Consider the following 12704-nt stretch of genomic DNA (forward strand, 5'->3'; position numbering starts at 1 on the left):
TTACTATGAGTTTGTGTGTTTTTCTGTGATTTCAGGTATTTTCTGGCTGAAATTGAGGGACTTGAGCAAAAATCAGATTCAGAGGTTGAAGAAGGACTGCTAATGCTGTTGGATTCTGACCTCCCTGCACTCAAAATGGATTTTCTGGAGCTACAGAACTCAAAATGGCGTGCTTCCAATTGCGTTGGAAAGTAGACATCCAGGGCTTTCCAAAAATATATAATAGTTTATACTTTGGCCGCGTTTAGATGACGTAAAAGGGCGTTGAACGCCAGTTCTACGCTGCTGTCTGGAGTTAAACGCCAGAAACACGTCACAAGCCAGAGTTGAACGCCAGAAATATGTTACAAACTGGCGTTCAACTTCAAGAATGACCTCTACACATGTAACATTCAAGCTCAGCCCAAGCACACACCAAGTGGGCCCCGGAAGTGGATTTATGCATCAATTACTTACTTCTGTAAACCCTAGTAACTAGTTTATTATAAATAGGACTTTTTACTATTGTATTAGACATCCTGGATTGTATTTTTGATCCTATGATCACGTTTTGGGGGCTGGCCATTCAGCCATGCCTGGACCTTTCACTTATGTATTTTTAACGGTAGAGTTTCTACACTCCATAGATTAAGGTGTGGAGCTCTGCTGTTCCTCAAAGATTAATGCAAAGTACTACTGTTTTTCTATTCAACTCAACTTATTCCTCTTCTAAGATATTCATTCGCACTTCAACATGAATGTGATGAACGTGACAATCATCATCATTCCCCCACGAACGCGTGCCTGACAACCACTTCCGTTCCATATTAGATTGGATGATTATCTCTTGGGTCTCTTAATCAGAATCTTCGTGGTGTAAGCTAGATTGATGGCGGCATTCATGAGAGTCTGGAAAGTCTAAACCTTGTCTGTGGTATTCCGAGTAGGACTCTGGGATTGAATGACTGTGACGAACTTCAAACTCGCGAGTGCTGGGCGTAGTGACAGACGCAAAAGGAGGGTGAATCCTATTCCAGTATGATCGAGAACCTCAGATGATTAGCGTGCTGTGACAGAGCATTTGGACCATTTTCACAAGAGGATAGGATGCAGCCATTGACCACGGTGATGCCTCCAGACGATTAGCCATGCAGTGATAGCGCATCGTACCATTTTCCAAAGAGGATGAAAAGTAGCCATTGACAATGGTGATGTCCTTACATAAAGCTAGCCATGGAAAGGAGTAGGACTGATTGGATGAAGACAGCAGGAAAGCAGAAGTTCAGAGGGACAAAAGTATCTCTAGACCTTTATCTGAAATTCCCACCAATGATATACATAAGTATTTCTATCATTATTTTCTATCTATTTATTATCATTTTTCGAAAACTTCATAATCAATTGTTATCCGCCTGACTGAGATTTACAAGATGACCATAGCTTGCTTCATACCAACAATCTCCGTGGGATCGACCCTTACTCACGTAAGGTTTATTACTTGGACGACCCAGTGCACTTGCTGGTTAGTTGTATCGAAGTTGTGAATGAAAAACAATTTACTAAGACGTGCGTACAGAGTTTTTGGCACCGTTGCCTAAGATCACAATTTCCTGCACCATGTTTTTGGCGCCATTGCCGGGGATTGTTCGAGTTTAGACAACTGACGGTTCATCCTGTTGCTCAGATTAGGTAACTTTCTTTTCGTTTTCTTTTCAAAAAAAAAATTTTGTTTTCAAAAATCATTCAAAAATTTATCCTTTGTTTTCGAAAAAAAAATTTTAAAATAAATGTTTTCAAAAATATATTTTTCTTCAGAATTTTTAAGAATGAATTATAGTGTTTCATGATGATTTGTTGAATCCTGGCTGGCTGTAAGCCATGTCTAATCTTTTGGACTGGGGTTTCAACTTATCATCACAAGAGCTTGTTGATCTTCACACACTTAGTTGCTCTATACATGGAAAGTATAAATATCTTCTAAAGCTTGGCTGGCTATTAAGCCATGTCTAACCCTCAAATTGGAGCTTTAGACTAAAGAGCACAAGATTCCTGGAATTCATATTAAAAATTTTGGAATCCTTATTTTTCTTTTTCAAATTAATTTTCAAAAAATACAAAAAAATTATAAAATAAAAAAAAATCAAAAATATTTTGTGTTTCTTATTTGAGTCTTGAGTCAACTTTTAAGTTTGGTGTCAATTGCATATTCATCTTGCATTTTTCGAAAATTACATTCATGCATTGCATTCATCATGATCTTCAAGTTGTTCTTGATAAACCTTCTTGATTAATCTTCATATTACATTGTTTTGTGTTGTATGGTGTTTTTCATATGCATTTTTGCATTCATAGTGTCTAAACATGAAAGATTTCTAAGTTTGGTGTCTTGCATGTTTTCTTTGCATCAAAAATTTTTCAAAAATATGTTCTTGATGTTCATCATGATCTGCAAAGTGTTCTTGGTGTTCATCTTGACATTCATAGCATTCTTGCATGCATTCATTGTTTTGATCTAAAAATTTTCATGCATTGCATCATTTTCATGTTTTTCTCTTTCATCATTAAAAATTCAAAAATCAAAAAAATATCTTTCCCTTTTTCTCTCTTAAAATTTCGAAAATTAGATTTGACTTTTTCAAAAAAATTTTAAAATCTAGTTGTTTTTATGAGTCAAATCAAATTTTCAATTTAAAAATCTTATCTTTTTCAAAATCTTTTTCAAAAATCAAATCTTTTTCATTTTTCTTAGTTATTTTCGAAAATTTTAAAAATATTTTTCAAAAATCTTTTTCTTATCTTTATCACATAATTTTCGAAAATAACATCATCAATTAATGTTTTGATTCAAAAATTTCAAGTTTGTTACTTACTTGTTAAGAAAGATTCAAACTTTAAGTTCTAGAATCATATTTTGTGATTTCTTGTGAATCAAGTCATTAATTGTGATTTTAAAAATCAAATCTTTTTCAAAAACTAATTTCAATCATATCTTTTCAAAAATATCTTCTTATCTTATCTTTTTCAAAAATTTGATTTTAAAATATCTTTTCTAACTTTTTATCTTCTTATCTTTTCAAAATTGATTTTCAAATTTGTTTCAACTAACTAACTAACTTTTTGTTTGTTTCTTATCTTTTTCAAAACTACCTAACTAACTCTCTCTCTCTAATTTTCGAAAATATCTCCCTCTTTTTCAAAAATTCTTTTTAATTAACTAATTATTTTAATTTTTGATTTTAATTTTATTCCTAATTTTCGAAAATTACTAACCTTTTTCAAAAACCAATTTCGAAAATCACTAACCATTTTTCAAAAATAATTTTCGAAAATTCTCTTTCTCTCTCATCTCCTTCTATTTATTTATTCATCTACTAACACTTCTCTTCATCTCACATCTCTGCTCTCCTCACCCTTGTGTTTCTTTCCTTACATTACATTCTTTTCTTCTTCTTTTCTTCTACTCTTCTCTTCTTCCACTCACCTAGGGGAACCTCTATATTGTGGTAAAAAGGATCCCTATTATTATTATTTTTCTGTTCCCTCCTTTTTCATATGAGCAGGAGCAAGGACAAGAATATTCTTGTTGAAGCAGATCCAGAACTTGAAAGGACTCTGAAGAGAAAACTAAGAGAAGCTAAATTACAACAAACCAGCAAGCACCTGTCAGGAATTTTCGAACAAGAAGAGGAGATGGCAGCCAAAAATAATAATAATACAAGGAGAATACTTGGTGACTTTACTGCACCTAATTCCAATTTACATGGAAGAAGCATCTCCATCCCCACCATTGGAGCAAACAATTTTGAGCTGAAACCTCAATTAGTTTCTCTGATGCAGCAGAACTGCAAGTTCCATAGACTTCCATCTGAAGATCCTTTTCAGTTCTTAACTGAGTTCTTGCAGATCTGTGATACTGTTAAGACTAATAGAGTAGATCCTAAAGTCTACAGGCTCATGCTTTTCCCTTTTGCTGTAAGAGACAAAGCTAGAATATGGTTGGACTCTCAACCTAAGGATAGCCTGAACTCTTGGGATAAGCTGGTCAAGGCTTTCTTAGCCAAGTTCTTTCCTCCTCAAAAGCTGAGCAAGCTTAGAGTGGATGTTCAAACCTTCAGACAGAAAGAAGGTGAATCCCTCTATGAAGCTTGGGAGAGATACAAGCAACTGACGAAAAAGTATCCTTCTGACATGCTTTCAGAATGGACCATCCTGGATATATTCTATGATGGTCTGTCTGAGTTATCTAAGATGTCATTAGATACTTCTGCAGGTGGATCCATTCACCTACAGAAAACGCCTGCAGAAGCTCAAGAACTCATTGACATGGTTGCTAATAACCAGTTCATGTACACTTCTGAGAGGAATCCTGTGAGTAATGGGACGCCTCAGAAGAAGGGAGTTCTTGAAATTGATACTCTGAATGCCATATTGGCTCAGAATAAAATATTGACTCAGCAAGTCAATATGATTTCTCAGAGTCTGAATGGAATGCAAGCTGCATCCAACAGTACTCAAGAGGCATCTTCTGAAGAAGAAACTTATGATCCTGAAAACCCTGTAATAGCAGAGGTGAATTACATGGGTGAACCATATGGAAACACCTATAACCCCTCATGGAGAAATCACCCAAATCTCTCATGGAAGGATCAACAAAAGCCTCAACAAGGCTTTAATAATGGTGGAAGAAACAGGTTTAATAATAGTAAACCTTTTCCATCATCCACTCAGTGACAGACAGAGAACTCTGAACAAAATACCTCTAATTTAGCAAACTTAGTCTCTAATCTATCTAAAGCTACTGTGAGTTTCATGAATGAAACAAGGTCCTCCATTAGAAATTCGGAAGCACAAATGGGCCAGTTGAGTAAAAGAGTCACTGAAATCCCTCCTAGTACTCTCCCAAGCAATACAGAAGAAAATCCAAAAGGAGAGTGCAAGGCCATTGAAATGACCATCATGGCCGAAACCACAAAAGAGGAGGAGGACGTGAATCCCAAGGAGGAAGACCTCCTGGGACGTCCAGTGATCAATAAGGAGTTTCCCTTTGAGGAACCAAAGGAATCTGAGGCTCATCTAGAGACCATAGAGATTCCATTGAACCTCCTTATGCCATTCATGAGCTCTGATGAGTATTCTTCTTCTGAAGAGAATGAGGGTACTATTGAAGAGCAAGTTGCCAAGTACCTTGGTGCAATCATGAAGCTGAATGCCAATTTATTTAGTAATGAGACTTGGGGAGATGAACCTCCCCTGTTTACTAATGAATTAAATGCATTGGATCAACTGAGATTGCCTCAGAAGAAATAGGATCCTGGGAAGTTCCTAATACCATGTACCATAGGTACCATGACCTTTGAGAAGGCTCTATGTGACCTTGGGTCAGGGATAAACCTCATGCCCCTCTCTGTAATAGAGAAACTGGGAATCTATGGGGTGCAAGCTGCTAAAATCTCATTAGAGATGGCAGACAATTCAAGAAAACAGGCTTATGGACAAGTAGAGGACGTGTTAGTAAAGGTTGAAGGCCTTTACATCCCTGCTGATTTCATAGTCCTGGATACTGGGAAGGATGAGGATGAATTCATCATCCTTGCAAGACCCTTCCTAGCCACAGCAAGAGCTGTGATTGATGTTGACAGAGGTGAATTAGTCCTTCAATTGAATGGGGACTCCCTTGTGTTTACAACTCAAGGTTATCCTTCTGTAAACATGGAAAAGAGGCACAGTAAGCTTCCCCCTCTGCAGAGTCAACCAGAGCCCCCACAGTCAAACTCTAAGTTTGGTGTTGGGAGGCCACAACCAAACTCTAAGTTTGGTGTTAAACTCCCATATCCAAACTCTAAGTTTGGTGTTGGAGAGTCTCAATAATGCTCTGAACATTTGTGAGGCTCCATGAGAGCCCACTGTCAAGCTATTAACATTAAAGAAGTGCTTGTTGGGAGGCAACCCAATTTTTATTTATCTAATTTCAATTTATTTTTATTGTTATTTCATGTTTTATTAGGTTCATGATCATGTGGAGTCACAAAATAAATACAAAAATTGAAAACAGAATCAAAAATAGTAGAAGGAAAATCACACCCTGGAGGAGGATCTCACTAGCGTTTAAACGCCAGTAAGGAGCATCTGTCTGGCGTTCAACGCCAGAACAGAGCATGTTTCTGGCGTTGAACGCCAGAAACAAGCAGCATCCTGGCATCCAGACGCCAGAAATGCACAGTAAAGAAGAGCTGGCGCTGAACGCCAGAAACAAGCATCTGGCTGGCGTTCAACGCCAGAAATATGCTGCATCTGGGCGTTGAACGCCCAGAACAAGCATCAATTCGGCGTTTAAATGCCAGAATTGCATGCAAAGGCATTTTACATGCCTAATTGGTGCAGGGATGCAATTTCTTAACACCTCAGGATCTGTGGACCCCACAGGATCATCTCAGCATCTGTGATCCCCACAGGATCCCCACCTACCACCACTCACTCTCTTCCCTCTTCTCAATGTTCATCCTCTCTTCCCAATAAACACTCTTCCCCAAAACTCATCACCAATCACCTCAATCTCTCTTCCCTATCACCACTTCACCACTCACATCCATCCACTCTTCCCCATAAACCTACCTCATAAACTTCACCTACCTTCAAAATTCAAAATCAATTTCCCACCCAACACCCACCCTTATGGCCGAACCTTACCCCCCCTCCCTTCCCTATATATAGCCATCCATTCTCCCTCATTTTCACACAACACAACCCTCTCTTCTCTTCTTGGCTGAATACACCTCCCCCTCTTCTCCTCCATATTTTCTTCTTCTTCTTCATCTATTCTTTCTTTTCTTGCTCGAGGGCGAGCAATATTCTAAGTTTGGTGTGGTAAAAGCATAAGCTTTTTGTTTTTCCATTACCATTGATGGCACCCAAGACCGGAGAATCCTCTAGAAAAGGGAAAGGAAAGACAAAAGCTTCCACCTCTGAGTCATGGGAGATGGAAAGATTCATTTCCAAAGCTCATCAAGACCACTTCTATGATGTTGTGGCCAAGAAGAAGGTGATCCTTGAGGTCCCTTTCAAGCTCAAGAGAAATGAGTATCCGGAGATCCAACATGAAATCCAAAGAAGAGGTTGGGAAGTTCTAACAAAACCCATCCAACAAGTCGGAATTCTAATAGTTCAAGAGTTCTATGCCAATGCATGGATCACTAGGAACCATGATCAAAGTAAGAACCCGAACCCAAAGAATTATCTCACCATGGTTCAGGGAAAATACTTAGATTTTAGTCCGAAAAACGTGAGGTTGGTGTTTAACTTGCCCATGATGCAAGGAGATGCACGCCCCTACACTAGAAGGGTCAACTTTAATCAAAGGTTGGACCAAGTCCTCATGGACATATGTGTGGAAGGAGCTCAATGGAAGATTGACTCCAAAGGCAAGCCAGTTCAACTAAGAAGATTGGACCTCAAGCCTGTGGCTAGAGGATGGTTAGAGTTCATCCAACGCTCCATCATCCCCACTAGCAACCGATTTGAAGATTACTGTGGATCGGACCATCATGATTCATAGCATCATGATTGGAGAGGAAGTAGAAGTTCATGAAGTCATCTTCCTTAAACTCTACAAAATAGCCCAAAAGTCCTCCCCTATGGCAAGGCTAGCTTTTCCTCATCTTATTTGCCATCTATGTTACTCAGTTGGAGCTTTCATAGAAGGAGACATTCTCATTGAGGAAGAGAAGCCCATCACTAAGAAAAGGATGGAGCAAGCAAGAGAGCCCATTCATGGATCTCAAGAAATGCATGAAGCTCATCACCATGAGATCCCGGAGATGCCTCAAATGCATCTTCCTCCACAAAACTATTGGGAGCAAATCAACACCTCCCTAGGAGAATTAAGTTCCAACATGGGACAATTAAAGGTGGAACATCAAGAGCACTCCATCATCCTTCATGAGATTAGAGAAGATCAAAAAGCAATGAGGGAGGAGCAACAAAGACAAGGAAGAGACATAGAAGAGCTCAAGGACATCATTGGTTCCTCAAGAAGGAAACGCCACCATCACTAAGGTGGACTCATTCCTTGTTCTTACATTCTCTGTTTTTCGTTTTCTATGTTAAGTGCTTATCTAAGTTTGTGTCTTATTACATGATCATTAGTATTTAGTAACTTTGTCTTAAAGTTATGAATGTCCTATGAATCCATCACCTCTCTTAAATGAAAACTGTTTTAATTCAAAAGAACAAGAAGTACATGAGTTTCGAATTTATCCTTGAACTTAGTTTGATTATATTGATGTGGTGACAATACTTTTTGTTTTCTGAATGAATGCTTGAACAGTTCATATGTCTTTTGAAGTTGTTATTTAAGAATGTTAAATATGTTGGCTCTTGAAAGAATGATGACAAGGAGACATGTTATATGATAATCTGAAAAATCATAAAAATGATTCTTGAAGCAAGAAAAAGCAGCAAAGAACAAAGCTTGCAGAAAAAAAAATAGCGAAAAAAAATAGAGAGAAAAAGCAAGCAGAAAAAGCCAAAGCTCTTAAAACCAAGAGGCAAGAGCAAAAAGCCAATAACCCTTAAAACCAAAAGGCAAGGGTAATAAAAAGGATCCCAAGGCTTTGAGCATCAGTGGATAGGAGGGCCTAAAGGAATAAAATCCTGGTCTAAGCGGCTAAACCAAGCTGTCCCTAACCATGTGCTTGTGGCGTGAAGGTGTCAAGTGAAAACTTGAGACTGAGCGGTTAAAGTCAAGGTCCAAAGCAAAAGAAGAGTGTGCTTAAGAACCCTGGACACCTCTAATTGGGGACTTTAGCAAAGCTAAGTCACAATCTGAAAAGGTTCACCCAATTATGTGTTTGTGGCATTTATGTATCCGGTGGTAATACTGGAAAACAAAGTGCTTAGGGCCACGGCCAAGACTCATAAAGTAGCTGTGTTCAAGAATCAACATACTGAACTAGGAGAGTCAATAACACTATCTGAACTCTGAGTTCCTATAGATGCCAATCATTCTGAACCTCAATGGATAAAGTGAGATGCCAAAACTATTCAAGAGGCAAAAAGCTACAAGTCCCGCTCATCTGATTGGAGCTATGTGTCATTGATAGTTTGGAATTTATAGTATATTCTCTTCTTTTTATCCTATTTTTTTTTTCAGTTGCTTCGGGACAAGCACCAATTTAAGTTTGGTGTTGTGATGAGCGGATAATTTATACGCTTTTTGACATTGTTTTTAGTATGTTTTTAGTAGAATCTAGTTACTTTTAGGGATGTTTTCATTAGTTTTTATGTTAAATTCACATTTCTGGACTTTACTATGAGTTTGTGTGTTTTTCTGTGATTTCAGGTATTTTCTGGCTGAAATTGAGGGACTTGAGCAAAAATCAGATTCAGAGGTTGAATAAGGACTGCTGATGCTGTTGGATTCTGACCTCCCTACACTCAAAATGGATTTTCTGGCGCTACAAAACTCAAAATGGCGTGATTTCAATTTCGTTGGAAAGTAGACATCTAGGGCTTTCCATCAATATATAATAGTCCATACTTTGGCCGCGTTAAGACGACGTAAAAGGGCGTTGAACGCCAGTTCTACGCTGCTGTCTGGAGTTAAACGCCAGAAACACGTCACAAGCCAGAGTTGAACGCCAGAAATACGTTACAAACTGGCGTTCAACTCCAAGAATGACCTCTGCACGTGTAACATTTAAGCTCAGTCCAAGCACACACCAAGTGGGCCCCGGAAGTGGATTTATGCATCAATTACTTACTTCTGTAAACCCTAGTTACTAGTTTATTATAAATAGGACTTTTTACTATTGTATTAGACATCCTGGATTGTATTTTTGATCTTGTGATCACGTTTTGGGGGCTGGCCATTTGGCCATGCCAGGACCTTTCACTTATGTATTTTTAACGGTAGAGTTTCTACACTCCATAGATTAAAGTGTGGAGCTCTGCTGTTCCTCAAAGATTAATGCAAAGTACTACTGTTTTTCTATTCAACTCAACTTATTCCTCTTCTAAGATATTCATTCGCACTTCAACATGAATGTGATGAACGTGACAATCATCATCATTCCCCCACGAACGCGTGCCTGATAACCACTTCCGTTCCACATTAGATTGGATGATTATCTCTTGGATCTCTTAATCAGAATCTTCGTGGTGTAAGCTAGATTGATGGCGGCATTCATGAGAGTCCGGAAAGTCTAAACCTTGTCTGTGGTATTCTGAGTAGGACTCTGGGATTGAATGACTGTGACGAACTTCAAACTCGCGAGTGCTGGGCGTAGTGACAGACGCAAAAGGAGGGTGAATCCTATTCCAGTATGATCGAGAACTTCAGATGACTAGGCGTGCTGTGATAGAGCATTTGGACCATTTTCACAAGAGGATGGGATGCAGCCATTAACCACGGTGATGCCTCCAGACGATTAGCCATGCAGTGACAGCGCATCGGACCATTTTCCAGAGAGGATGAAAAGTAGCCATTGACAATGGTGATGTCCTTACATAAAGCCAGCCATGGAAAGGAGTAGGACTGATTGGATGAAGACAGCAGGAAAGCAGAAGTTCAGAGGGACAAAAGCATCTCTAGACCTTTATCTGAAATTCTCATCAATGATATACATAAGTATTTCTATCATTATTTTCTATCTATTTATTATCATTTTTTGAAAACTCCATAATCAATTGTTATCCGCCTGACTGAGATTTACAAGATGACCATAGCTTGCTTCATACCAACAATCTCCGTGGGATCGACCCTTACTCACATAAGGTTTATTACTTGGACGACCCAGTACGCTTGCTGGTTAGTTGTATCGAAGTTGTGAATGAAAAACAATTTACTAAGACGTGCGTACAGAGTTTTTGGCGCCGTTGCCTGAGATCACAATTTCGTGCACCAGTCGCATTGCCTCTCTCAAGATTGTTGCAAAAGGACATTGAGTTTGATCTAAGCAAGGAATGCATGGAGGCTTTTGACAAGCTCAAGGTAGCATTGACCCAAGCTCCCATTGTGCGAGGGCCGGATTGGAGTCGGCCATTCGAAATAATGTGTGATGCTTCAAACTTTGCCATGGGAGCCGCGTTAGCACAACGCGAGGGTAAGATTCCATATGTCATAGTCTATGCATCAAAAACACTAGACGGAGCCCAATACAACTACACTACCACCGAAAAAGAACTTTTGGCCATAGTTTTTGCCTTGGACAAGTTCCGAGCATATCTTCTCGGTTCAAAGGTGGTAGTGTACTCGGATCATGCGGCGTTAAAGTATTTGTTGGCTAAGAAGAAATTCAAACCGAGATTGATTAGATGGGTTTTATTGTTGCAAGAATTTGACTTAGAAATTAAGGATAGGAGTGGTACGCAAAACCTAGTGGCGGACCACTTAAGTCGCCTTAAACACACCAAAGGTGATACCACTCCTATTAATGATTCTTTCCCCTTTGAGGGCTTGCATGCAATCTCGGAAACCATTCCTTGGTATGCACCAATCGCCAATTACTTGGTATCTCGCTCCTTCCCTCCTAATCTCTCCAAACATCAAAGGGATAAGCTAAAAAGCGAATCCAAATACTATGTGGTCCTTTATTTTGTGAGAAACAATATCATTTGTAGATTTGGGTCGGCACGAGAAATCGTGAGCGACCAAGGTTCACATTTTTACAATAAGAGAATGGAAGGGCTCATGAAGAAATATAGCATCATGCATAAAGTAGCCACGGCCTACCACCCACAAACAAACGGCCAAGCCGAGGTTTCCAATAGGGATATTAAACGCATCTTGGAAAGGATTGTGAAACCCAATAGGAAAGATTGGAGTGCTAAGCTCACTGATGCATTATGGGCCTACTGAACGGCATAAAAAATGCCAATTGGCATGAGCCTCTTTCGGTTGGTGTATGGCAAAGCTTGCCACTTACCGGTGGAGATAGAGCACAAGGTATATTGGGCCATTAAGGAGTGCAATCCAAGTTTGGGTGGAGCTAGAGTTGAGAGAAAGCTACAACTAGCGGAGTTGGAATGTTTGAGGCTTGAAGCTTATGAGAATTCTAGACTTTACAAGGAGAAAATGAAAGCCGTGCATGATAGGAACATAAGAGGTAAAGAATTTAAAGCCGGTGATCTAGTCCTCCTTTACAATTCTAGATTGAGATTATTGCCCGGAAAACTAAGGTCAAAATGGGAAGGCCTATATCAAGTAATGAAAGCGGAACCTATGGGGATTACCATTTGCACCATCCCTCAAGTTCGGATATCTTCAAGGTCAATGGGCACCGTCTCAAGTTGTATCATGGTGAGTAGATGAAGAGCAACAAAGAGATTGAGGTATTACTTTTGGAAGATGCACCTCTTTGCAAAGAGCAATGAGCTAGTGAAAGTCCAACTTAAGGACATTAAACAAAAGTGCTAGGTGGGAGACACCCCACCATGGTGAGATCTATCCTTTTTACCCTTTTGTATATAGTTTTTGAACTCTTCTTTGTTTTGTGATTGCTTAGCTATAGTTTTGCTTGATTAGAGTTGATTGTGACTACCTTAGATAACTTGTTCATGAAGGCTTGTATTGATTTTTCAATGGATGAATTGATTTTGTGGTAGGAGAACATCCCTTCTCTAGGTTTGCATTGAGTTTTGGGTGTTTTTCAAAAAGTAAGTAGAAAAAGTCAATAACCCTTTAGACCAAAAGGCAAGGGTAAAAATGACCCAAGACTTTGAGCATTAAT

At 39.0% G+C, this 12704-nt stretch overlaps 1 protein-coding gene across 1 annotated transcript; it reads left to right on the forward strand.

Annotated features, from left to right (window-relative positions):
* Positions 1-11845: 11845 nt before the first annotated feature.
* LOC112742667 (uncharacterized) lies at positions 11846-12286 on the forward strand. Its single transcript, XM_025791905.1, has one exon. The coding sequence runs from the start codon at positions 11846-11848 to the stop codon at positions 12284-12286; it is 441 nt and encodes a 146-aa protein (XP_025647690.1).
* Positions 12287-12704: the final 418 nt, after the last annotated feature.

This window comes from Arachis hypogaea, chromosome 14 (assembly GCF_003086295.3).
Source record: "Arachis hypogaea cultivar Tifrunner chromosome 14, arahy.Tifrunner.gnm2.J5K5, whole genome shotgun sequence".
Taxonomy (NCBI): domain Eukaryota; kingdom Viridiplantae; phylum Streptophyta; class Magnoliopsida; order Fabales; family Fabaceae; genus Arachis; species Arachis hypogaea.